Raw genomic sequence first — 27,661 nt, forward strand, 5'->3', positions numbered from 1 at the left:
GTGGACCAGGACAGATTTTTGGAGATGTGTACCCCTAGGAATTTGAAACTGCTAACCATCTCCAACTCGGCCCCGTTGATGCTGACAGGGGTGTGTACAGTACTTTGCTTCCTGAAGTCAATGACCAGCTCTTTAGTTTTGCTGGCATTGAGGGAGAGATTGTTGTCGCTGCACCACTCTACTAGGTTCTCTATCTCCCTCCTGTATTCTGACTCATCGTTATTTGAGATCCGGCCCACTATGGTCGTATTGTCAGCAAACTTGTAGATGGAGTTGGAACCAAATTTTGCCACACAGTCGTGTGTTTACAGGGAGTAGAGTAGGGGGCTAAGTACGCAGCCTTGCGGGGCGCCGGTGTTGAGGACTATTGTGGAGGTAGTATTGTTGTTCATTCTTACTGATTGTGGTCTGTTGGTCAGAAAATCGAGGAGTTGAAGAGTGGGGAGCCAAGTCCAAGGCTTTGGAGCTTTGATATGAGCTTGGCTGGGATTATGGTGTTGAAGGTGGAGCTGTAGTCAATAAATAGGAGTCTGATGTAGGAGTCGATGGCGATTTCCTTGATGAAGATTCCAAATCAATTTACCATGGTGGTGTAGAGCCAAGATCAAAACTGAAATGAATCCTATGTCCGCACATGACTTGGTTGGGTTATCAAATGCTGAATTACATGTCCCATCAGGGCTCTTAAAACTAATGACCAGATAATCTATCTGCCCAAACCAGGAGTGGGGCATTCAGAAAAATGTGGCATGGACAAAGCTGGGCCGAAGGACCTGTTTCCATACTGTAAACGTCTATGGCTTTAGAACTTTTGGGAAAAAAAGACTTATTTTTGAAACGGACTAATGTGGTTTGAACACACAGCCAAGATGGCTATCTAATGTGCATTACTGTACATTCCACGCTCCAATCTCAATGACATTTCTGCAAAGACCCAAAGGCCTCTGAGGAATGTGAGTAAAGCATATTTCCCCTATTCCATTAGCACAACATCCAAATGTTCAACCGGTTGGAGACAAACCATCAAACCTAATCCCTTGAACCATGGGACCCAGGCGAAGAGAGGGAATTCTCTGACCTGACAATTAGAATAGATGATCGTGTTTGAACTCCTAGTCAGTTGGGGAGGGAGGCCACTTGAAAAACCAACCCTTTTGTGTTTTAAGCACATATACTCACAGGAGAACAGATGACCAGCTGCTGACCGACCCCTTTCCTCTGTCCCGCTCTACCCAACTTGAAAGCCTTTGGGCCCAGCCTGCTGCTATTTGACTCTCTCCGATGCTCATAATACAGAGATTTGTTTTGTTAAAAGAACTCAACTTCACAGCTGTGTCTCCAAAAGAACAAACCACATCCATCTTCAGTTGTAAACCTCAACAGTGAAAGACCACCAAGCGGCAGCAGCAAGATCATCAGATTCAGGCTGAAGTCAGCCTGAAGTAATTCCAAAGGTATGTTTCCAACCTTTCCACCTTTGAGCACCAGGTCAATAAAAGCTATGATCGATTCATAAACACTTCAACTACTTGATGCACCAGCAATTACACACGAGGCAAGTTGTAGGAAACAAAGTAATGGTTTTAATACTCTAAGATGTAGCCTGTCTGCTGCTGAACCCAGACTGGAGACAGGGCTACAGATCAGTCAACTGGATACAACACCCAGTGGGGCGGAGCCACGGAAGACCAACAATATATAACACAGTGAGTAACAATGGAACAAACAGTAACAGAGAATATATACAGCGCTGTAAGTAACAGTGGAACTACAATAACAGTGGTTCACCACATTCACCCCCTGTTAAAAAAAAAAGTCCAGCAGGGGTGAAGCAAATTTATAGATTAAGTCTATCAGGAGCTTTAACCGTCTGCTGTGATGTCCTCAGTCCCGGCTGTGGTGTGGGCACTGGTGTCGAGACCTGCGGCTCCGGGAGCGTGTCGTCCTCTTCTTTTTCCGGAAGCGTCGACAGAGAGGGAGACGGCATAGGCGCGGAGGAGATGGTAATGGAGTTAGACGGTGGAGGGTCGGGTGGGAAACCAGCAGGTGCCAGGTCCCGGAGGGAGTCTGTGTCCTGCCGCCTGTCCTGATGTGCCACGTAGGCATATTGTGGGTTAGCGTGGAGAAGCATTACCCGCTCGACCAGGGGATCGGTTTTGTGGTTCCTCACATGCTTCCGGAGAAGGACAGGCCCTGTGGCTGTCAGCCAGGACGGGAGCGAGACCCCTGAGGTGGACTTCCTAGGGAAGACAAACATACGTCCGTGAGGGGTCTCATTGATGGGAATACACAGAAGCAACCGGATAGAGTGGAGCGCATCGGGAAGGACCTCCTGCCAGCGGGAGACTGGGATACTTCGAGACCGTAGGGCCAGGAGGACGGCCTTCCAGACCGTCGCATTCTCCCTCTCCACCTGTCCGTTTCCCCGGGGGCTGTAGCTGCTAGTCCTGTTAGAGGCGATGCCCTTGCTGAGCAGGAACTGACGCAGCAGGTGGGGAAACCGAACAAGGTGAAGAGGCTGTGCAGGGCCTTGATGACAGTGGCCGAGGTTATGTCAGGGCATGGGATGGTGAAGGGAAAACGTGAGTACTCATCACGACACGTTATGGTCGGCGGAGGGGAGAGGCCCTTTGAAGTCGATGCTAAGGCGGTCAAAGGGGCAGGAAGCCTTCACTAAGCGCGCTCTGTCTGGCCGATGGAAGTGCGGTTTGCACTCTGCGCAGACCTGGCAGTCCCTGGTCATGGTCCTGACCTCCTCGATGGAGTAAGACAGGTTGCGGGCGTTGACAAAATGAAAAAAAACGGGTGACCCCAGGGTGACAGAGGTCATTGTGGAGGGCCCAAAGTCAGTCTACTTATGCACTGGCACGCACTGCGGGACAGGGCATCTGGGGGCTCATTGAGCTTCCCAGGACAATACAAGATGTCATAATTGTAGGTGGAGAGTTCGATCCTCCACCTCAGAATCTTGTCGTTCTTGGTCTTGCCCCTCTTGCATTGAACATGAAGGTAACCGACCGTTGGTCAGTGAGGAGAGTGAATCGCCTGCCAGCCAGGTAATGTCTCCAATGTCGCACAGCTTCTACGATGGCTTGGGCTTCTTTCTCGACGGAGGACTGTCGAATTTCGGAGCCCTGAAGGGTACGGGAAAAGAAGGCCACGGGTCTGCCTGCCTGATTGAGGGTAGCGGCCAGGGCAAAATCAGATGCATCGCTCTCCACCTGGAATGGGATGGACTCGTCCACAGCGTGCATCACGGCCGTGGCAATGTCTGCCTTGATGCGGCTGAAGGCTAGGTGGGCCTCAGCCGACAGGGGAAAAAGGGTGGATTTGATGAGTGGGCGGGCCTTGTCCGCATAGTTGGGGACCCACTGGGCGTAGTACGAGAAGAACCCCAGGCATCTCTTCAGGGCCTTGGGGCAGTGGGGAAGGGGAAGTTACAGGAGAGGGCGCATGCGGTCTAGGACTCAGTTTTCCACAACTTAGCCGAGAATGGCTAGGCAGATCGTGAGGGAAACGCACTTCTCCTTATTATACCTAAGATTAAGGAGCTTGGCGGTCTGAAGGAAACGCTGGAGGTTAGCGTCATGGTCCTGCTGGTCATGGCCGCAGAGGGTGACATTATCCAGATACGGGAACGTGGCCCGCAGCCCGTACTGGTCAACCATTCGATCCATCTCCCATTGGAAGATCGAGACCCCATTGGTGATGCCGAAGGGGACCCTGAGGAAGTGGCAGAGGCTCCCATCTGCCTCGAAGGCAGTGTATTGGCGGTCCTCCGGGTGGATAGGGAGCTGGTGGTACGCGGACTTCAAGTCTACCGTGGAGAAGCATCGGTACTGTGCAATCTGGTTGGAGGACAACTTTAGGAGGACACCTTCAAGGACGGCCAAGTCGTCCCGGACATTGTAGAATTGTGGGCACTGTCCTTTGAGCCACCCCTCCCGTCATGTGGCGCATCACACGTTGTAGAAGGGGATCAGCCGCAGTCTCCCGGTGAATACTTGCCAGACTTGAATCATTAGCTGGCAGATTGGCCGATGTGAAGGCCACATGCGCTTCGACCTGACAGACGAACCCCTCCGAATCGGGCGGTGTGCTCACTGCTCTGGACAGGGCATCCGCGATGATGAGGTCCTTTTCCGGGGTGTAGACCAGTTGGAAGTCGTACCTCCGGAGCTTAAGCAGAATGTGCTGGAGGCGAGGGGTCATCTCATTCAGGTCCTTTTGTATGATGCTGACCAGGGGGCGGTCAAGTGAGGGAGACCATACACGTAGTCGTGGAACTTATCTATGCCGGTTAACAAACCCAGGCACTCCTTCTCAATCTGCGCATAGCGCTGTTCTGTGGGGGTCATGGCCCGCAAGGTATAGGCGAGCGGGGCCCATGATGCAGTGTTGTCCCGTTGCAGGAGTACCGTCCCAATGCCGGACTGGCTGGCATCAGTCGAGATCTTCGTATCTCGAGAGGTGTAGAAGAACGCGAATACCGGGGCGATGGTGAGCTTGATCTTGAGCTCCTCCCATTCCTTCTGGTGTGCGGGCAGCCACTGGAACTCCGTAGTCTTCTTCACTAGGTGGCGAAGAGCCGTTGTGTCGGAGGCAAGGTTGGGAATGAACTTCCCCAGGAAGTTGACCATCCCGAGAAAGCGTAGCACTGCCTTCTTGTCTGCCGGCTGCGGCATGGCTGTAATGGCGCTCACTTTGTCTGCATCCGGACGCAATCCTGACCGGGAAATGTGGTCCCCCAGAAACTTTAGCTCAGTTTGGCCAAAAGAACACTTGGCTCGGTTGAGGCGCAGGCCGTGTTCTCGTATCCGCGCAAAGACACGCTGGAGACGACTGATGTGCTCCCGTGGTGTGGTGGACCAGATGATGGCGTCATCAACATAGACGCGCACCCCTTCGATGCCCTCCATCATCTGTTCCATGATTCTATGAAATACCTCGGATGCCGAGATGATGCCAAACGGCATTCTGTTATAGAAGAACCTGCTGAAAGGAGTGTTGAAGGTGCACAGCTTCCTGCTGGACTGATCCAGTTGGGTCTGCCAAAAACCCTTCGAGGCATCAAGCTTTGTAAAAATTTTCGCCCGGGCCATTTCGCTCGTGATCTCTTCCCGTTTGGGTATGGGGTAGTGTTCCCTCATGATGTTGTTGTTCAGGTCTTTCGGGTCGATGCAGATCCGGAGCTCGCCAGAGGGCTTTTTAATGCACACCATGGAGCTGACCCATGGCATGGGCTCCGTGACCCGGGAAAGCACTCCTTGGTCCTGGAGATCCTGCAGCTGCTGCTTGAGGCGGTCCTTGAGTGGTGCTGAGACTCTACGAGGTGTGTGAATGACCTCGGTGGCGTCCGGTTTGAGCTGTATTCTGTAAGTGTAGGGCAGTGTGCCCATGCCCTCGAAAGCCTCCTGGTTGTGGGCGAGGAACGAGTGGAGCTGTGCCCTAAATTCTGCATCTGGGAAGTCGGACGTGCCTTCTGGAGACAGAGTGTGTACCCGCGTGTGAACGAAGTGGAGAACCTTGCATGCCTGTGCGCCTAGCAGGGAGTCCTCCGATAATCCAACTATCTCAAAGGACAGTGTGGCTGTGTATGCATTGTGTGTCACCTCGAGCTGGCAGGATCCCATGGCCGGGATAACATTTCCTCTGTAATCGACCATCTTACAACGGGATGGCCGAATCAGTGGTCTGACCTTCAAGGCATAGAAGGCTGACCATGCTATAAGGTTGGCGGAGGCACCAGTGTCTAAGCGGAATGTGACTGGTGATTGGCTGACCGTTAGGGTGGCACACCATTCATCACCCGGATTAACGCTGTTCACTGGCATCGGCTGGTGGGTCCTGCTTGGGGACATCCGGTTCCTGTCAATGACCGCGACGCTTCCCGGTCGTCGGTATCACCGGTCTGTACATCGTCACGGTATGACTCGGTGTATGGAGGCTGAATGGCCCGCACGTCCCTGCGAGCCTGTCGGAATTGGGGAGCATTGGCAGGTTGAGCTGCTCGACAGCAGGCCCATCTTGCCACAGCGGAGGCATTGTCGATTCTTTGCAGGACATTGCCACTTTAAATGTGGGGATCCACAGTTGCCGCACGTCGTGACGTCATGGCGTTCGTTGCGCCATCGCGCATGCGCAGTTCAGTCATGCGTAGAGCGCGCCTGCGCGTCGACGTCTCTTTTTGCACGTACAAGCGCGGGAGGCCGTGGACAGCACGCGAAATGGCCACCCTCGTACGGGCCGCGGGCCGGGAGGAACTCAATCGACTGGACCCGCTCGGCCTCGTAGGATCCCTGCCGTGCCGATTCGGCCACCTGGAATTGGGAGTACCGGCTGGTCGCGTTCTCGTGGAGGACGCAGGTCTCGATGGCGGTGGCTAAGGTGAGGCTCTTAATTTTGAGGGGCTGCTGGCGTAGGGTGCCCGAGGTGACCCCAAAAACGATCTGGTCCCGAATCATGGAATCGGAGGTGGCCTCATAACCGCAGGACTGCGCGAGGATACGGAGGTGTGTCAGGAAAGATTGAAAAGGCTCATCCTTACCCTGCAGGCGCTGCTGGAAGAAGTACCTCTCGAAGCTGTCATTCACCTCGACGCTGAAGTGCTGCTCGAGTTTAAGAAGGACCGTCTTGTCCTTCGTCTTGTCCTCACCGTCCGCGAACACCAGGGAGTTGTAGATGTGGATGGCGTGTTGCCCTGCCGTGGAGAGGAGGGGGGCGATTTTTCTAGTGTCCAAAGCATTCTCCCTTTCTGTGGCTTCTAGGAAGAGCTGGAAGCGCTGTTTAAACAGCTTCCAGTTGACGCCGAGGTTTCCAGCGATTTGGAGCGGCTGCGGCGGGCTGATGGTGTCCATGGCGCAGGATGGCAGATTCCTGAAGATGTGCAGGTAGGTCTCACAGTTGCTGGGTTCCAAGCCTGGTACTATGTCGTGTTGGGTGTTCCGCTATGCAGACGAACCAACACGGTTGCAGATGGTACAACTCTGTTTTATTACTATCAATAACAACATCTGTAAACTTATGACTGTGGTTCATTCTTTACCCTTTAACCTGTGGACCCAGCCCTAACACTATCTTGGAGAGGCACTCAGCACATGGTGTATGTCTGAGTGGCTTGCTGTGAGCTCTGTGCCTTGAGCTGTCTCCTGCTGGAATGAGCGGGAACTGTGGTGTTCGCCGCTTTATAGTGCGTGCGCTCTTTCTTGTGATTGGCTGTGATGTTGCGTGTGTTTTGATTGGTCCGTTGATCTGTCCATCAATGCGTATGTGTGTTTGCACCATGATGTTTATCTGAATATCATGACAGGGTTTATACTTGAGCTCATAAAAAGCGTACGTCCCGAACCCGTATCGTGCTCTATACCGAGTTAGCTGAGCTTGGCTGCTCACCTTCGGCACATCTGCTTGGTCAGGCCCCACTTTCAGTTTCTTTGGCAGTCACCTCTTCGGAGTTTAGGTGCCAATGTGGGCGCAAAGTGTGCCTGTGCAGTCCCTAAATATGTTTGTCATGCCTGGACAGGCATGGCCAGTAATTACTCCGTCCAATTTTAGGAAAGTTTTAGTTGCAGTGCTCCCAACTAAAATGGCACATCCCCCAGAAATCTACTTCAGTCACTAACTCCCTGCAACAGAGATAAACGGCTGATAAATGGGACACTTCTGTCTGTTGAGACAAAATGTACAACTGATAAGATTTTTAAATACGTTTATTGTGAAGCATTTTCAGATGAAGTAATATCATTTTTGCAAAGAGCCTTGACCTTTCTGAGATTAAATACGCCACTAATAAACCCACTGTCAACCTATATTGGTTTGTGCTTGAGAAAAATAACTGTCCATAATTCTGTACTTAATCTCTCAATCTTTAGGAGTTTGTCTCTTGATTTATGGGACAGTGGGATTGGAATGTCTACAATCTAATGTGAAGGATGTGTTTAACTTAAGTGTTTAGCTATGGCTGCAATATGGTTAGCCCTTGGAGGTTAATTACAGATTAACTGTACTAAGGAGACTGTGTGGGCCGTTAGTGGTCAGAATCTTATTAATACCATTTTGTTAGGTGTGACTCTTGATTAGAAGTATTTTCTAATGGTTTAAATAGGAAGTGATTGCCTTCCTTCCCTTTTGTGTATTTTGCACATAAATTTACACACTAAAGTTTGACACTGAGGGCGCGATCGAACTCCCACGCTGCGACAGAAAGGTAGCTCGCCGCGGCGCTTCGCGGCTGATAGAAGCCGGAACACCCTGCTCCCGGGATCTTCCCGGCTCACAGGATCTAACGCGATTTTGCGAGACGTTGCAATGTAAATCCCGCCATTGTGGGCATGATCACTTTTTGGCAAATCTGCATACTAAAGCGAGACAGCTAGTCTCACTTTAATGTGCAGTTTCTCAAGGTACCCAAAGCGTTGGGATCTATCCCCTTTGCCTCGGAGACCTCGGGTAAGCGCTGTTCAATGCTGGTCTCCACAAATGAGGCCCAGATGGAACGGCACTCATGGGGATCTCCAAAGGGATCGGGGACACCCACAGGTGCATGCCCTTTGGTTAGGGTGATACCCTGGCACTGCTGGTGCCATCATGCCCGAGTGGCACTGCCCTCCTGTGGGGGCCCTCCTGCAGTGCATTTAAGTTTGGGGAGGGGAGGGGGCGGTCGGGGATCACTTGGGAGGCTCCAGAGATCGGGACGCCATTTAAAAATGGAATCCCAGGGCAGTACGTTGGCGCAGTGGGTTAGCCCTGTTGCCTCACAGCGCCGAGGTTCCCAGGTTCGATCCCGGCTCTGGGTCACTGTCTATGTGGAGTTTGCACATTCTCCCCATGTTTGCGTGGGTTTCACCCCCACAACCCAAAGATGTGCAGGGTAGGTGGATTGAATACGCTAAATTACCCCTTAATTGGGAAAAAAAAGAAATGAATTGGGTACTCTAAATTAAAAAATGGAATCCCGATCTCTTGCGACACTGAGGTGAGCCGGTGAGCGGAGTTCCTCGGTGCAGAAAATGGGGCTATGTGGGGCCTCGGCCACGCGTTCCATGCTGAGGCCTCCTATCTAACCCAGCTACAGCTTTGTGTTTCTTGTCACTGTGAGCGCTGGGAAACATATGCCAAACATGCTCGCCATGGGATTTTGCTCCTATTTAGTTAAATCCCTTACTGAAAGAGTGACATGGTTATTTTCTACATCCATAATATAGCAGGTTTTGTGTAAAGTGTACACTTTCTTTAACATAGAACCCATAGAATACATCCAGTGCAGAAAGAGGTCATTCGGCCCATCGAGTGGGCACCGGCCCTCTGAAAGAGCACCCGACCCTGGGCCACTCCCCCACACTATCACCGTAACCCCACCAAACCTGCACATCTTTGGACACCCAGGGGAAATTTAGCAATGGCAATGCACCTAACTTGCATATCTGTGGACTGTGGGAGGAAACCGGTGCACCCGCAGGAAACCCACTCAGACTCCACACAGACAGTGACCCATGGCTGGAATTGAACCGGGTCCAAAGTGCTGTGGGGCTGCAGTGTGAACCACTGTGCCACTGATGTTTTCCGTCACACTTTTCTTGACACGGTGATCTTTATTGAATGGTTGCTGTTTTACTTAGAGCTGATCAGAATTGAAAGGATATAGAACGTGGGAAACAGAAATAAGGAGAGTAGTTAGAAAACTATCCATGCAAAATAACTGCAGTGGAACTCTCCATCAGCAGGAATCCTCCGCTCCATTGACAGTGCATCCACGCCCATGGGTTCTCGACAGTGTGGGGTGGCCACGATGCGGAACCCCATTGGCCGGCTGCGGGATTGGAGAATCCCTCTGCAGGCGGGGAGGCGCGCCATGCTGGAAAAGGCGGCTGGCGGACTTGAGAATCCCACCCATGCGGTTTTGAAAATTCTGCATGATCAGTCAGAAGAACCTAGCAATTAAACAAAGATGAACGGACCACCGGCATGGATGTGATGACAGCCTGTGATGACTCTGCTGATCTTGTTACTATGATTATGGCTGTTTCTGTACTATTCAGCAGAGTTTAGATAATAAGTGCAAAATGCCGATAAAAATATTTTTCAAAAAAAATTACATTGCTCGACAACAATTTCCAAGTCCCCTTTTCCATTATTTTTCTCAGGCACTGAAATTTCTGGTCACGCAAATCAAATTTTAATCAAAGGAAAAATGTTCAAATATTATTTGGTCCACAATAATGCAAGTAAAGTTTTGGTTTTGTTTCAACAGCTTGTCATGTTTTGGGGGATTGCTTGACCACTTTCCCATGGGAAGGGTCTATTTATGAGTTTAGTTAAGGTTTGGTTTAAAGGGGGAAAATTCAGGAGGTGGCCCACCAGTCAAGTACAGTCAGATTCCAAACAGGGGGCACAATTCTCCGATCCCCCACCGGGTCGGAGAATCGTCGGGGGTCGGCGTGAATCCCGCCCCCGCCGTGTCCCGAATTCTCCGCCACCGGAGATTCGGCGGGGGCGGGAATCGCGCCGCGCCGGTCGGCGGAAATCCCCCGCCGATTCTCCGATCCGCGATGGGCCGAAGGCCCGCCGCTGTCAACCCACGCCAGCTGGCATGGATTGAACCACCTTTCGAACGGCGGGACAAGGCGGCGTGGGTGGGCTCCGGGGTCCTGGGGGGGGGGCGCGGGGCGATCTGGCCCCGGGGGGTGCCCCCGCGGTGGCCTGGCCCGCAATCGGGGCCCACCGATCCGCGGGCGGGGCTGTGCCGTGGGGGCACTCTTTTCCTTCCGCCTTCGCCATGGTCTCCACTATGGCGGAGGCGGAAGAGACCCCCTCCACTGCGCATGCGTGGGGATGCCGTGAGTGGCCGCTGACGCTCCCGCACATGCGCCGCCTGGCAAAGTCATTTCCGCGCCAGCTGGCGGGGCACCAAAGGCCTTTCCCGCCAGTTGGCGGGGCGGAAATCAGTCCGGCGCGGGCCTAGCCCCTTAAGGTGAGGGCTCGGCCCCTCAAGATGCGGAGAATTCCGCACCTTTGGGGCGGCGCGATGCCGGACCTATTCACGCCATTTTTGGCGCTGGTCGGCGGACATCACGCCGATTGCGGAGAATCCCGCCCAGGATGTTTGAACCAGGACTCGAAAGGCAATGAAAGATAATTACCACTGCTGATGGAGTTGGCTGTGTCCTAAAGAACATAGCTGCTAGACTGGGACTGCAGCAGGTGGTGAGGGAACCAAGAGGGAAAAACATACTTAAAAAAAAAAATTTAATATTTTTTTATTCTCCCCCTTTTTCACATTTTCTCCCAAATTTACACCCACCAACAATAAACAATAATCAGTGACAAATATGTTAATCCCCATAACAATAACAACAATCCCATCCTCCCACCAAACCCCAAACATTAGCCTGCATGTTCACACAAACAAATGACAAAAAGGAATTATGGATCACCCATAGTCGCCATTAACACACACAGCCCCCCTCCCCCCAACCCTCCCACCCACACGCCCCAACTAATGTTCGATGTTCTCCAGTTCTTGAAAGTGCATGATGAATAATGACCATGAATTGTAGAACCCCTCCATCCTTCCCCTCAGTTCAAACTTAACCTTCTCAAGAGTCAAGAATGCCAACAGGTCCCCCCGCCACGCCAGGTCACAGGGTGGGGAGGTTGCTCTCCATCCCATCAGGATCCGCCTTTGGGCAATCAACGAGGCGAAGGCTACAGCATCTGCCTCCGCACCAGTTTCAACCCTGGCTGGTCCGACACCCCGAATATGGCCTCCCGGGGGCCCGGGTCCAGTTTCACGTGCACCCCTTTAGAAATTACCTCAAATACCTCCTTCCAGTAATCCTCTAGCTTTGGACAGGACCAAAACATATGAATGTGATTAGGCCCCCCCCGCAACATTCACACACATCTTCTACACCTTCAAAGAATTGGCTCATCCTCGCCCTCGTGACGTGTGCTCTGTATACCACCTTCAGCTGTATCAGCCCCAACCTCGCGCACGAGGTGGAGGCATTCACTCTCCGGAGCACCTCACACCAGAACCCCTCCTCCATATCCTCTCTCAACTCTTCCTCCCACTTTGCTTTGATCCCTTCCAGTTGTACTTTCTCCTCTTCCAAAATAGCTCTGTAAACCGCTGACATTACCCCCTTCTCCAGTCCCCCTGTCGTCAGCACCTCCTCCAGCAATGTGGAGGCCGGCTCCGCTGGGAAGCTCTGTATCTCCTTTCTGGCAAAATCCCGAACCTGCATGTATCTAAACATTTCCCCCTATTCCAGCCCATACTTCGCTTCCAGCTCCTTCAATCCTGCAAACCGACCCCTAAGAAACAAATCTTTTAGTGTCTTAATCCCCTTTCTTCCCATTTCCGAAAATTTCCATCCCACCTCCCTGGCTCAAATCTGTGGTTCCCCCGAATCGGCATTTCCCTTCACCCTTCCCCCAACCTGAAGTGTTGGCGAAACTGCCTCCAAATTCTCAATGAAGCAATTATTACCGGACTCCCCGAATATTTCCCCGGGGCTATCGGGAGCGGCGCTGTTGCTAGTGCTTTCAATCCCGACCCCCTGCACAAACTCTCCTCCATTCTGACCCAAGGGGAAAAACATACTTGGCCTCATCCTCATCAACCTGCCTGCCGCAGATGCATCTGTCCATGACAGCATCAGTAGGAGTGACCACAGCACAGCCCTTGTGACGACTAGGTCCTGCCTTCACACTGAGGATACCTTCCATCGTGTTGTGTGGCACTATCACCGTGCTAAACGGGATAGACTTCCAACAGATCTAGCACCTCAAAACAGGGCGTCTATGAGGCGCTGTGGGCCAATAGCAGAAGCAGACTGGTACACAACCACAATCTGCAACCTCACGGCCCGACATATCCTCCACTCAGCATTACCACCAATCTAGGGATCAGGTTCAGCAGAATGAGGAGAAGATCTCATAGGAATCTATAAAATCCTAACAGGGTCAGACAGGGTGGATGCAGGAAGGATGTTCCCGATGGTGGGGGTGTCCTCAACCAGGGGACACAGTCTGAGCATACAGGGTAGACCATTTAGGACAGAGATGAGGAGAAATGTCTTCACCCAGAGTGTGGTCCACAACCAACTGATTAGATCTTAGCTCTGCAGTCTTGCCACATCCAGCCATGAATGGTGGTGGACAATTAAAGAACTCACTGGAAGAGGAGGCTTCACAAATTTCCCCATCCTCAGTGATGGAGGAACCTAGCGCATCAGTGCAAAAGATAAGGCTGAAGCATCAGCCAGAAATACCAAGTGGATGATCCAAGCCTCCTCCCAAGGACCCCAGCATCACAGATGCCGGTCTTCAGCCAATTCAATTCACTACATGTGATATCAAGAAACAGCTGAAGGCACTGGATACTGCAAAGGCTATGGGCCCTGACAACATTCCGGAAATAGCACTGAATACTTGTGCTCCAGAACTTGCCGGGCCCCTAGCCAAGCTGTTCCAGTACAGCGACAACATTGGCATCTACCTGACAATGTGGAAAATTGCCCAAGTTTGTTCGATACCTAAAAAACAGAACAAATCCAACCTGCCCAATTACCGCCCCAATAGTCTACTCTCGATCAAGTGATGGAAGTAGTCATCAACAGCGCTATCAAGTGGCACTTGTTTAACAATTGCACCTGCTCACTGCCAACATGAACAAAGGAGTTCAACAAGAGGTGAGGTGAGAGTGATTGCCCTTGACCTAAGGCAACATTTGACCCAGTATCTGGTTCCGGTTCCCAGCAGTCCACCTGCATACAGGTAGTGTCATCTCCATGAAAAGGTAGCTGTGCAGAACACTTACAGGAGTGACCGATGCCACTGATGCCAGGAACAGATCTAGCAGGCTTGGTTTGAACAGATAATCTAATACCTCAGGCTAACACCCCAGCATTGAGGGAGCACTACATTTTTGGAAGAATTATTAAATTAACTCCCATCTACAATCCCAGACAGACATGAAAGATCCCATGGCAGCATTTCAAAGAACACGGGATTCACCCCAGTGTCCTGCCCAATATTTACCCCTCAATGACATTGCGAACAGATTGTCTGGTCATCATGTTGCTTATGGGATTCTGTGCACCAAATTGCTGCATTTCCTACATTAGGACAGTAACTAGACTTCAGAAGTATTTCCTTGCCTGTAAAGCATTCTGGCACATTGTGAAATGATGAAATGCCTTATGTAAATGAAACATTTCTCTCTCAGACACACATTACAATTGCCGTAGAGGGAGAGTTCACGAAGGTTCACCAGACTTGTTTCTGGGATGTCGGGACTGTCCTGCGAAGAGAGATCGGGAAAACCGAGCATGCATTCTCAAAACCTTCGAAGAATGAGGTGTGATCGCATTGAAACCTACAGAGTTAGGCAGGGGAGAGGCAGGTCAGATGTTTCCCTTGGTTGGGGAGTCCAGAACCAGGGGGCACAATTTCAAAATAAGGGGGAAGCCACTTCGGACCGACAGGAGGAGAAATCTTTTCACTCAAGAGGGTTTGTGAATCTTTGGAGTTCTCGATCCCACAGGGCTGTGGAAGCTCAGTCATAGAGAATGTTTAAAGCAGAGGTTGATGGGTTTGTCAATATCAATGACATAAAGAGATACAGGGATAGTGGGGGAAAAGGTATTGACGTGGATGATCAGCCATGATCGTATTGAATGGTGGAATAGGCTTGATGGGTTGAATGGCCTACTCTGGTTCCTATTGGAGCAGGGCCCACCCCTTGTGCCCTTGGCCTTCATTTTAACTGAAGCTATTTGAGCTTGTGTAAAGTTCCAGCCTCTGGTTCCTCTCACACATCTCCAAGTTGTGACACATGACTTGTGTGCATGGCCAGCTGTTCCCGCATGGGGTCCGTGACAGTGAACCCGTCAGGCTCACCAAACACTGATCAAAGTCACCAGTTAAGCGACAGCAAACTATTAATTCTCTGCGCAGTTTGCTGCCACTCTGGCTCGCTGCAATCATTGCTACATAGCTGCCTGTCGGGACCTTCTCCCCTTACACAAAATGAAAACCTCTTCCTGTCCCAGCCAACGTGCAGGCACATGCATTCACCAGCAGGGGTCACTGGATTGTCAGCAGTGCTCTGGCTGGAATCTGGCTCCAAAGGCTAAACCTGTGACCTTCCTGTTTAGTGTGGGACACAATGTTCCACTGCATTAATTAGACTTGGGATGATATATTTTGTGGATGCAAAGATGGGAGAAAAGGAGCAAAAGGCCATTCAGCCTCTCAAGTCTGTTCCACCGTTCAATTTGCTAAATTTGGATCTGCATCTGAACTCCATTTAGGAGGCTTGGTTCCTTCATTGTTATTACCCTCAATAATGTCTTCCGGTTGCGGCTATGCTGAGCTAAATCGCACTTTCGGCAGCTCCCACCAGGTGGTCAGCAGCAGCAGCAACCCGGGGGGGGGGGGGGAAGAGGAGGAGGAGGAGGGGGGGGGGGGGGTGGAGGAGGAGGGGGGGGGGGGGTTCTTTGTGTTTTCTACTGTGTTTATTATTGCTTAATGGGGGGGGGGGGGGGGGGTTGTATATTGGGGGAATTTGTGATGTAGTTGTAAGATGTTTATTTGTGTGTTCTTTGTTTTTCTTTTTTCTGTAAATAGTTTTTGTTGAAAATAGGTAAAAATTTGAATAAAAATATTTCTAAAATAAAATAAAATTACCCTCAATAACAAAAACCCATGAGGGTAGGAAGGATTTGTGTAGAGGAAGTGCTCCAGATTTCCATTATATTTTGTATGAATAGATGGCTCCTAACATCACCCCATGAATAGCCTTGGTCCAATTGGAAGATTATATACCCTTTAGAATCACAGAATTACAGTACCACAGAATAAATCAGTGCAAAAGAGGCCCTTCAGCCCATCGAGTCTGCACCAACGCTGAAAGACACCTGACCTGCCTATGTAATCCCATTTGCCAGCATTTGGCCCATAGCCTTGAATGTTATGACGGCCAAGTGCTCCTCTTTCTGAAGGATGTCCCCACCACAGGCAACTGTTTCTCTCTGTCGAGTCTCTCAAACTCTTCAATCTCCTTAAACACCGTTAAATCTATCATATCAAATCTACCTGTTTTGAGGGAACATGCGCATAGTGTGTGAGCAGCCACCATTGTTGGACTCCTGTGGTACTGTTATCTGGTGAATCGAGAAAGTTCCAGCCTTGGAGGAAAGTTGGCTCTCCCGAGATGTATACGAGTATAGCAGATATACTGTACGAAAGAGATGTTGGTCTCAGTCCCCCCCCCCCCCCCCCCCCCCCCCCCACCCCCACCCCCACCAAAATCACCACCTGGGAGAGATCCCAACACAACATTAAACACAAGTTAAAACCTCCATACCTTGATCATCAAACGCGTGTGTTAACTCATGGCCCATAACCACTCCAATTCCTCCAAAATTTAAAGCCCTGTTAAAAGAAAAATAATTCTTGTTAAGATTCTGAGACTCATCGCCTGGTATCACTGGCTGAAGCTTCCCCTGCCCACGGGCTGTTTATAAACGTTCCCATTTTTATACTCATAAAACAGCAAGGCCCAAGGCACGGCAAACCATCCAATGAACAGCGCAGCAAAGCGGATGGGATCATTTAACAACCTTTGTATAAGGTTTGTTTTTTAAAATCTGAACGTCTGAGTGGGTGGGATGTTCGAGAAGGGGTAGAGGGATCGATTCTGCAGTTCGGAGGCCTTGGGAACAGAATGAATTGGAGTAAACATTGGAAGTGGAAGCTAGATTTCTGGATAACAAATGGTTTACATGGCCCAGCGGGAAGAGAGAAGTTCATCACTTGGATTTATTGCCATAGAATTCGCACACAACAGAGTCGCGGCATGTGTGACAATTGCGAGACTCAAATACGTCAGTGCACGTGGATTGTTATGTGTTTGTATGGGTGGGGGGGGGGGGAAGAAGAGAGAGAGAGAGGTCGTGAGCATTTCCCTGAAGGTTAATGCCCCTCGAGGGAGAGAAGGGAGAAAGAGAGGGAGATACGCGAGTCATGACGGATCACTTGGAAAGAAAGTTGGAAAGCTAAATCCCCAAGATAATTACAGTTATTACCATACATGGGTTTACACATTTACAATGGGAAAGTACTAATACTTGAGTAAGAGCAGCTTAATATTGAGAGTAGTACTTGAGATTACCCTAGAGCATTACAAAAAGTGTTTGAAATAAGGGACCTAATGATCAGTTGTCTCTTGTGATGCAGTGGGTAACGTCCCTACCTCTGGACCAGAGGCTCCAGGTTCACGTCCCACTCCAGGACATGAGGGTCATGCTTCCTAATGCGACCAAACAAGTGGATTATCAGACTGTAAATCGTTCCGATATGCCTGATGGCAGGCGATAGGAGTGGGAGAGTTTTCCTGGCCAGCCATATTGTGGGAGGCAACGGCAAACTACTGTGGTACATTGCTAAACACAATCCAATGGAAATCCATGCTCGTCAATGATCTCTTAGGGGATATTACCTGAGGCGGGGGCGGGGGGTGGGGGGAAAATCAGATATTTGCTACGGCATTATGAAGAATAGAATCTCAAGGATTTTTTTCACTTCAGACTGGAACAAAAGCTTTGTCCAACAGGGTCATATATCTGGGACTATTGAATTCGACACATTTGGGCCATTTGATCATATTGATTTATTAGCTAAAGCAGGTTTTGGATTGATTAGATGTTCATTTCAGAAATTTCTGGTAGGCAAGTGGCGGAATTCAATCAAAACAGTTTATCGAATAAAGTTGGTAAAGGATTGGAATTAAATCGATACACACGGAGAGCATTTTGCAAAGAAAATGTAGACCTTCAGCTTTCAAACTTTCTGAAACTTCAGTGTTGCGAAAATAGCCTGTGCCTGCACAAATGTGTATGGCTTTCTTCAGTAATTGAAGAATAGCCTGGGTTTTTGATTTATGGCATGCAAGCGGACACTTGAAGTCCTGTGACCCATCAGGCTGTGGACCAAGAGCTGGAAACTGGGATTCGGTTGGATAGCACAAGCGTGGAGGGACCAAATGGCCTCCCTCTATGTGGCAATTTTTTTTTGATTCTATGATCATTCACAGGGGAGCATAGCCGCAGTGACCACGCGCTGAACCTCCTTCATTTCACAGAGACCTGGGTTTGGGAGGACTCTCTGCCTGTCCCGCGAGTTTTGGAATAACCCTGTCGTAGACCCCATGCAGATTGGTTACGCTGCAGGCTTGGAGTACTGCCTCCTGCTTTCAATATCTGATATCCTGTGTGTATTTTCACCAGGGCTCTGGGTACAGTTACGTCCTGGGACACCTTCCCAGCTAGGGAGGAAGACATTAATAAAGACTCCAGTTGCGATCCGGAGAGAAATCTGTTATTTAAATTCCAAACTTATGCACTTCTACTTCTGTCCTCACCGGGATTTGCATTGGAATTCCAGCGAGCATTTAGAAGCAGAGTGCTTGTTGCCAGCTGCTTTGTTTCCTGTGACTTTGATTTAATTAGTTTCACATAAATGCTCCACATTTACAGCGAATACTGGGATAAATGTGTTGGTGACAAGCGAGCTCCGCTCTGCATTCCCACATTAAAGGAATGCAGTGCCAGGTTTGATGAAAGCACAGCCTGCCTAGAATCTCTCCACTTTTTGGCAACATATTCATGAAATTTGACTTCTTCACTCTCGCCTAACATTTATTACAAGGCCTTGCGAAAAGGCGTTTATCAGTGGTTCGAGACTCTCAGAGTTGCACGCTTGTTAACCAACCCTTTAGTGGGGCCCAGCCAATAAAACTGTTGATGTGAGCCTTGGTTGAATGATTTTGACCTCAAGCCAGAACCTTAGTCGTTCCTGTACACAGTACGCCAGTGCCCTGTACAGGCTCAGTGTCACATCCTGTAAATTTATTCTGCACACCAGATTTCCCAAATTCCTATTCTCTTTTCATTGCATGGTTCGGCAATATTTTTTAAAATTCATTGGTGGGATGTGGGTGTCACTGGCTCGGCCAGCATTTGACGGCCCCCCTAATTGCCCTTGGTGATCTGTCTTCATGCACCTCAAATCCTCCTCCTGCCTTCTGCAGGCCAAGAAGACGGAAGTTAAATTAGAAAGCGCAGAAACGAGCCATTCAGCCCAGGCTTATAATGCTGTACATGGCCTCCTAGCAACATGATCCACTCTTCCTTCGGTCCTCACTGAGCTTCCCCTTAACACCTACTAACACTTCTCACCTCAACTACTCCATGTGGCAACAAGGTTCACATTCCAATCATTCAGTGGATAAGGAAGCTTCCTGTTAAATTTATGATTATGCACACGAAGGGCAGCACGGTGGCGCAGTGGTTAGCACCGCAGCATCACGGCGCCGAGGTCCCAGGTTCGATCCCGGCTCTGGGTCATTGTCCGTGTGGGGTTTGCACATTCTCCCCGTGTCTGCATGGGTTTCGCCCCCACAACCCAAAGATGTGCAGGGTAGGTGAATTGAACACGCTAAATTGTCCCTTAATTGGAAAAAAATGAATTGGGTATTCTAAATTTATATATAAACAAAAATATTTTTAAAAATGATTATGCACACGATCTAATGGCGAGCCAGGCTGGTAAATCTCACGAGAGGCTTTGTGGTCTTGATCCCGCCCACAAGGGGTCCCGCCCAGAACAGACTCTGTTTTTTGGGGGGTTAGATCACACCCACAATCCCTGATCTGGTTTTTGGGGGTTAGATCGCACCCAGAATCCCTGGTCTCGGTTACAAATGGAAGCATCATTGCATCTAGCCAAAACAGACTACTTCACAAAGCTCTCTCTCTCTGGTCACTCCTCTGGAAAAGAGCTCAATCCTATTCCACTGATAGTCATAGGCTCCCAGTTCACAGGACACGACTAAATCAAGTCCCATTTAGTCTTTAATTCCAGTGTTTATTTGCTTTCCCAGCACTGCGTATTCATCAAAATTGAAATTCAATTCCCAAACGCCCTAAATCCCCCGTGCCAATGTTGAAATATCGTTGTGCTAGGCCTTTTCAACGAGCAGTCCTTTTAATCTTTTTTGCATGGTTGTGCACATAGGGTATTTATCATTGAGCGTGGCCTGCGTGCTACCTTTGGGCAGCTGAGCAATCTTGCGCGGCTTAGTGGGAACATTGCTCCGCACCCAATCAGCCAGCCCTATCCCCAGGCAGCAAGAGGACAGACCCCTGCAGGCCCCAGGTGTTAAAGCCACATTCAGGGCCCTGATGAAGCAATGCGAGAGCACAGTTCAGTCGCAATCCACTCATTTCAAAACTAAACCGTGCTGGGGAGAGGAGATGGGCTGACCGTTCATCATCAGGGCCCCCACTCGTCAGGCCAGGAACGTCACGTCCCATGACGGGAAAATATGAGGTTTTGGGAATGGGGAAAGGTCAACAGATTTCTGACTCAGTCTCCACGATCTCTGCTGTCCTGAATGTGTTGCCAATATCTTATTAATTACATTGTTAAGGTTAATGGCAATTACTTTCTTAAACATGTGATGGGTCTTTGTACAGCAACAAACGGGGATAGCTGGGACACTGGGTTGGGGGGGGTGGAGTAACGTGGACTGTGAACAATGTCAGTGAACTCTCCCCAGCAAAGCAGCTGTGTCTTAGTTTTAACTTCATCGACCAGCGTGAATCTGATTAACATGCGGCTCTTTAGTGGTTTACACTGTTGCCTCAGTTTTATTTTATTTTATTATTTATTTTCACTAATGGGGCAATTTAGCGTGGCCAATCAAACTACCCTGCCACACCTTTGGGATGTGGGGATGAAACCCAAGCAGGCACAGGGAGAACGTGCAAACTCCACATGGACAGCGACCCAGAGCCGGGACTGAACACGGGTCCTCGGTGCTGTGAGTCAGCAGTGCTCACCACTGTGCCACAGTGACGTCTTTAAAAAAAATGTATTAAAAAAAATGTATTGTTGCCTCAGTTACTGGTGCTGGCAACTCATTATTACTTCCTTTGTCAGGAGCAAACCTGCCCTAATTCCCTACTTACTACCCAACATTAAAATGATAGGTCTTCGCTTTCAAACTCCTCATGCCCTTGGGAGGTGTAAATCGACCCCTCTTCAAAACTCAGTCAACTCCGCCTTGGTCACCTCACAGGACAGGCCCAAATCTTCAAACTTTCCCTCTTACCTCAAGCTGCCCTTGTTCTTGACTTTACAAATTCTCATCCTGGTTTTCAAATCCCTCCATTGGCCTGGCCGCTCCCCAGGGCTGGGCAAACCCCTCCACCCCGAAGGCGGCACCACCGAAATATCCGCGCTCATCCTGGTCGCTTGAGAATCTCTGATCTTAATCGGTCTGCCGTTGGCGGCCATGCCTTCGGCTGCCTTGATCCCAAGCCCCTGGAATTCCCTCTCAAACCTCTTTCTGCTCCTTTCTCTGACTGAGCTTCCGGGCGGCACCCGCTCGAATAGCCCCCTGTGTAATCGGTGAGTGGGTTGTGGGCTTGATGGCTTTCCCACCAAAACACAACCTCATTCGCCTCAAACTTACTTTGGGAAATCCCTGGCGTAGAATGGAGCCTGAAGAATGCCAGCAGGGAACACAATCTCATTCTTTGTAGGGGAGTAGTACGCATTAACTGCTGGGGGGGTCATACTCCACCTGTTGGGAGAAAGTGTCACAATTAACATCATGGAAAATTGGATACAAAACTGGCAGCAGAGTTCGAGGTCGATCGGTCCCTCTTTGGGTGTGAGCCTTCAGTGAGGGTTAATGGTTAGAGTCAAAGTCAAATTAAAGAAGGGATGGGGGAAAAGAGAGAAGTGGAACTGGTGAAAACGAAAGCTGTCCAGTCAGTAGTACGCCGACAGGTCACGGCTGCTGTCGGCATCAATTTTATTCAGCCACTAGGGGGAGCAGCGAACACAGTCTAAATCCCGGCAGTTCAGTAAACTCAGGCTTGGAGAAGGACTGACTCTGCAGAACTCCTACTTGCCTTCAGGGTGATGCAGAGCTCAGGCTCTCAAACATCAGTCTCGTCCAGTCCCTCAGCACAGGCTCCTCCAGTCCAGTACGGATAGAGCCCACAGCAGATAGCCCGAGGCAAGGTTGCTGAATTTGTATACAACCTCCCCCCCCCCCCCGCCCCAGGGTGTCCCAAAGCGCTTTACAGCCAATGGAATACTTTTTGAAGTGGGAAGCATGACCAACAATTCGTGCACAGCAAGATCCCACAAACAACAATGTGATAATGACCAGATAATATGTTTTTAGTGATGCTGATAGAAAGATGAATATTGATCAGGGCACTGGGTGATAATCCCCTGCCTCCTTATTTTAGTGAAATTATGCTATGGGGTCTTTTATTTCTTCTTGAGGCAGGGGGTTGGGGGCGGGTGCAGGGCTTCTGAAGGTGCAGCACTCCCTCGGTACTGCACTGCTGCTGTCAGCCTAGACTTTGTGCTCACGTCTTGAATTGGGGTTTGAACCAATGATCGCAGACTCAACGGTGAGAGTTACCCACTGACAGCAATTCCCGGCTAACTTCCTTGAGTCTCCTAACAGAGAATCAGTCCTACCGATGTTACAGATGGGAAGTGTTAGGAGTGCAGTCACTTGGGATTGAGCCTTTCATGCCACAGTTAAATCAGGGAAGCTGAGCTTCAATAGACAGGGCAGGTTCTAACCCCCCCTCGGCTGTACCAGGGCAGTTCCAGTGCCTGGAGGTGGGAGTCTATACCAGGGCCGGGGGGAGGGGGGGTTATTTGCTCTGCAAACCCCTGCTAATTTGCTTATTATACATGAGGTGCAACCGTCCGAAAGCAGATCACCAACTGGTGACTCCCGCTGAACCATGTCAACAATCATTGAGCACTGGGCAATCATGCCCGTACACCCCACAGTGCACCAGCTCTCACCGACTGACGCGCACCCCTCCCCCTCCCCCACCACCATCACCACACTTCAGGCGGGCAGCTGGCTCCGATGGGACCAAAACACCAGCCCAGGCCTCTGCCAACAGGCTGGAGAACTGTTAAATAAAGCTGCAACGGTGAGAAATGGTTTGTGGTTTGGTTTCCACTTCGAATGAGATTTGGATTTTTCTTTGGGTAACTCGTGGCTTCTTCTGGATTTGGGAGGTTCCCCACTACCAGCGGGCGTTTAAATCCAATTCCGGTTGTTCAAAAACTCCTTCCTTCACGTTGATAACTTCTTGGTAAGTATCCATAGAATTCCTACAGTGCAGCAGGAGACCATTCGGCCCATCGAGTCTGCACCGAACCTCTGAAAGAGTACCCCATCTAGACCCACTCTTCCGCTCTACCCGCGGAACCCAGTAACCCCACCTAACTTTTGGACACTAAGGGGAAGTTTTAACATGGCCAATCCACCTATCCTGCACATCTTTGGACTGTGGGAGGAAACCGGAGCACCTGGAGGAAATCCACGGCGACACTGGGAGAACGTGCAAACTCCACACAGTCACCCAAGACCAGAATTCAATCCGGTTCCCTGGCGCTGTGAGGCAGCAGTGCTAAACACCGTGCAACAGTAAACCTCTCTCTTTACAATAGACTATTCCACCTTCTCTTCCCAATTTCTGGCACAAGACCATTGTTGTCACTGTTACATCGTTAGCACGCATCACCATCTCATTGGCATAACTGTTAACCTATCGTTCTCTAAGAAATACTCACTGTTCCTTGTTGGGAGGTTTCCGTAACTGATCTGCTGTTATGCGGGCAGAGAAGTTGTAGAACTGCAGCATATTTTGGAAGTAGAGATCAGGAACGACTTCATACTGTGTGAAAGAAAACAACGCTCACTCGTCAAACTGCTCAACTCCTCTCTAATAACCAGCAATCTCAACACTGCAATACGGGACACTGAAATTCTTGTTCATCACAACTAGAGGAATGGAGACCCACAGGTTAGCTCATGGAGCAGTGCGGTGCTTTACTAACTCCCACTATCCATACTTCCATCAGCTGGTAGCTGGGCTTTATCTCCGTTCCAGTTCCTTTTGAAACTCTTACTCAACAGAATCGACCGGTCTCCGTTCTCCCAAGTGGCCTCCAGAATGCACAGTCTTTTGTGGGAGGTGGGCGGCGTGTGTGAGAGTTCCAGATTTGCCCACTTGCCCTTTTGTGTGAATAAGTGCTCCCTGATTCCATGCCTATTTTACTGATCTGTAATTCCAAGGTGACGTACGACCCCTCGTTCCGCACTTACTCCACCAGAGGAAGTAACCGACCGAATCCTTCTTCGGCTTGAACGCAGCAATTTACCTCAACTTCTAAAGTGAAGGGAATGCATTAACTAAATTATGCATATCGATGGCTTGGATTTTGGCAGCCAGGCCATCGTTTCAAAGTTTACAGATGACACACAGCATAATAATCAATAAGTATAGTAGCGGACTTCAGGAGGACGTAGACTGGTGAAATGGACAGACTAGTGGCTGAATAAATGAACACAATGAATCGCAATGTGATGCATTTTGCAAGGGAGGATGAGGAGAGACAGAGAGCCTGAAGTGGTTCAATTTGAAAGGGGCACAGGGAGACCGGTGGTATATGTATACAAATCTGTGAAGGGCGATTGAGATCGCCTGTTGAAAAAGGCTCCTTGCAACTTCGGGTGCGGCGATGACCAGCTGAGTCGCACGTTTCGGCAGCTCCCGGTGAAACGGACTTTTGGGCTCTTGATAGGAGCCCCAACGGCAATTTTGATGGCTAAAAACACTGTGCGGTAAACCAGAAGGGAATCCCCCTGGATACGGATGAAAAAAGGAGGAGAAAGTGGCCGGATTGCAGTGGATCCTTTAGAACAGCGGCAAGGAAGGCAAGCAAAAACCAAGATGGCGTCGGAAGGTGGTAGTTTAACATGGGGCCCTGAACAACAAGAGTTCTTGAAATGCTGTGTGGAAGAGCTCAAAAAGGAAATGAAGAAAGAGCTGTTGGCCCCGATACTACAGGCGATCGAAGGGCTAAAGGAGGAGCAAATGACCCAGGAGCGGGAGCTTCGGGGTCGTGAAGGCAACGGCAGCCGAGAATGAGGACGACATACAGGGCCTGGTGGTGAAGACGGAGACGCATGAGGCACATCAGAACGATGTGTGGAAAGGTTGGAGGCACTGGAGAACAACGCAAGGAGGAACAACCTGAGGATTCTTGGTCTTCCTGAAGGTGCGGAGGGAGCGGACGTCGGGGCATATGTGAGCATGATGCTGCACTCGTTAATGGGAGCGGAGGCCCCCGGCGGGTCCGTTGGAGGTGGAGGGAGCATACCGAGTGAGATGGCGCAAGGACCGAGAGCAGGAGAAATTCCCAGAGCCATAGTGGTGAGATTCCTCCGTTTAAGGATAGAGAAATGGTCCTTAGATGGGCAAAGAAAACTCGGAGCAGTAAATGGGAGAACGCGGTGATCCGCGTTTATCAAGACTGGAGTGCGGAGGTGGCGAGAAGGAGGGCGAGCTTTAATCGGGCCAAGGGCGGTGCTTCATAAAAAGAAGATAAAATTTGGAATGCTGCAACCGGCAAGACTGTGGGTCACATATCGAGGGAGGCACCACTACTTTGAGACGGCGGATGAAGCGTGACTTTTATTGTGGAAGAAAAACTGGAATGAGCGGGTTATTAAAAAGAACGTTTGAACAAAGTGGTGGGGCGAATGTGGGGGGGCGAAGAGGGGGGTTAAAAAGGGGGGAAAGAGGTGTTTTATGTACTAATCCTGCTGATGTGGTAATTTTTCTCTCTTCCACAGGGTGGTGATGGGGGGAGGAGGGGAGGTGGAGGAGATGGGGCGTTGGCCATTGGGGGGCGGGGCCAAGGGAGAAGCGCGGGCTTGGTTCCCGCGCTATGATAATCATGGCGGGAATAGAGAAGCAGGAAGGAGGGGGCGTTGCACGGTGCGAGCCGAGGTCACGGGGGGAAGCCGAGGTCGGCCAGAGTTTGCTGACTTCTGGGAGCAACATGGGGGGGTGAGTAATTACGCTAGCGGGGGGATCTAGCGGGGGGGGGGTGGGAGGGGGGATTTACTGGGCTGCTGCTGCTGGGGAGAGGGGGGAGCTGGTATGGGAGGGGATGGGCGGGGGGGGCACCGCCTGGGGGAGATACAGCTGCGTGGGAACCGGGTGAGGAGCTTGGGAAAAGGGGATGGGCTAATCGACAAGGGGGGGGGAGGGGGTAGGAAGCCCCCCAAACCCGGCTGATCACGTGGAACGTGAGAGGGCTGAACGGGCCGATAAAGAGGGCACGGGTACTCGCACACCTTAAGAAACTTAAGGCAGATGTGGTTATGTTACAGGAAACGCCCCTGAAACTGATAGACCAGGTTAGGCTACGGAAAGGATGGGTGGGGCAGGTGTTCCATTCGGGGCTACATGCGAAAAACAGGGGGGTGGCTATATTAGTGGGGAAGCGGGTAATGTTCGAGGCAAAGACTATAGTGGCGGATAACGGGGGCAGATACGTGATGGTGAGTGGCAAACTACAGGGGGAGACGGTGGTTTTGGTAAACGTATATGCCCCGAACTGGGATGATGCCAATTTTATGAGGCGGATGCTAGGACGCATTCCGGACCTAGAGATTGGAAAGCTGATAATGGGGGGAGATTTTAATACGGTGTTGGAACCAGGGCTGGATAGGTCGAAGTCCAGGACTGGAAGGAGGCCGGCAGCAGCCAAGGTACTTAAAGATTTTATGGAGCAGATGGGAGGTGTAGACCCGTGGACTAGGAGTAAGGAGTTCTCGTTTTTCTCCTATGTCCATAAAGTCTACTCGCGAATAGACTTTTTTGTGCTGGGAAGGGCGTTGATCCCGAAGGTGAGGGGAACGGAGTATACGGCTATAGCCATTTCGGATCACGCTCCACACTGGGTAGACTTGGAGATAGGGGAGGAAACGGGAGGGCGCCCACCCTGGAGAATGGACATGGGACTAATGGCAGATGAGGGGGTGTGTCTAAGGGTGAGGGGGTGCATTGAAAAGTACTTGGAACTCAATGATAATGGGGAGGTCCAGGTGGGAGTGGTCTGGGAGGCGTTGAAGGCGGTGGTTAGAGGGGAGCTGATATCAATAAGGGCACATAAAGTGAAGCAGGAGAGTAAGGAACGGGAGCGGTTGCTGCAAGAACTTGAGGGTGGACAGACAATATGCGGAAGCACCGGAGGAGGGACTGTACAGGGAAAGGCAAAGGCTACATGTAGAATTTGACTTGCTGACTACGGGCACTGCAGAGGCACAATGGAGGAAGGCACAGGGTGTACAGTACGAATATGGGGAGAAGGCGAGCAGGTTGCTGGCACACCAATTGAGGAAAAGGGGAGCAGCGAGGGAAATAGGGGGAGTGAGGGATGAGGAAGGAGAGATGGAGCGGGGAGCGGAGAGAGTGAATGGAGTGTTCAAGACATTTTATTAAAAATTATATGAAGCGCAACCCCCGGATGGGAGGGAGAGAATGATGGGCTTTTTGGATCGGCTGGAATTTCCCAAGGTGGAAGAGCAGGAAAGGGTGGGACTGGGAGCACAGATCGAGGTAGAAGAAGTGGTGAAAGGAATTAGGAGCATGCAGGCGGGAAAGGCCCCGGGACCGGATGGATTCCCAGTCGAATTCTATAGAAAATATGTGGACTTGCTCGCCCCGGTATTGACGAGGACCTTTAA

The 27,661-nt window shown here is 50.4% G+C and overlaps 1 protein-coding gene across 5 annotated transcripts in view; it reads right to left on the reverse strand.

Moving 5' to 3' along the window:
- ece1 (endothelin converting enzyme 1) overlaps positions 1-27,661 on the reverse strand; it is a 560,453-nt gene that overhangs the window by 32,097 nt on the left and 500,695 nt on the right. For all 5 annotated transcript variants that reach the window (XM_072478544.1, XM_072478542.1, XM_072478545.1 and 2 more), the window contains 3 exons: positions 23,692-23,795; positions 21,545-21,655; positions 16,373-16,440 (listed from right to left, as the gene is read on the reverse strand). In XM_072478544.1, coding sequence (XP_072334645.1) covers positions 16,373-16,440; positions 21,545-21,655; positions 23,692-23,795 — 283 coding nt within the window. The remainder of the gene's footprint in view (positions 1-16,372; positions 16,441-21,544; positions 21,656-23,691; positions 23,796-27,661) is intronic.

This window comes from Scyliorhinus torazame, chromosome 16, assembly GCF_047496885.1.
Source record: "Scyliorhinus torazame isolate Kashiwa2021f chromosome 16, sScyTor2.1, whole genome shotgun sequence".
Taxonomy (NCBI): domain Eukaryota; kingdom Metazoa; phylum Chordata; class Chondrichthyes; order Carcharhiniformes; family Scyliorhinidae; genus Scyliorhinus; species Scyliorhinus torazame.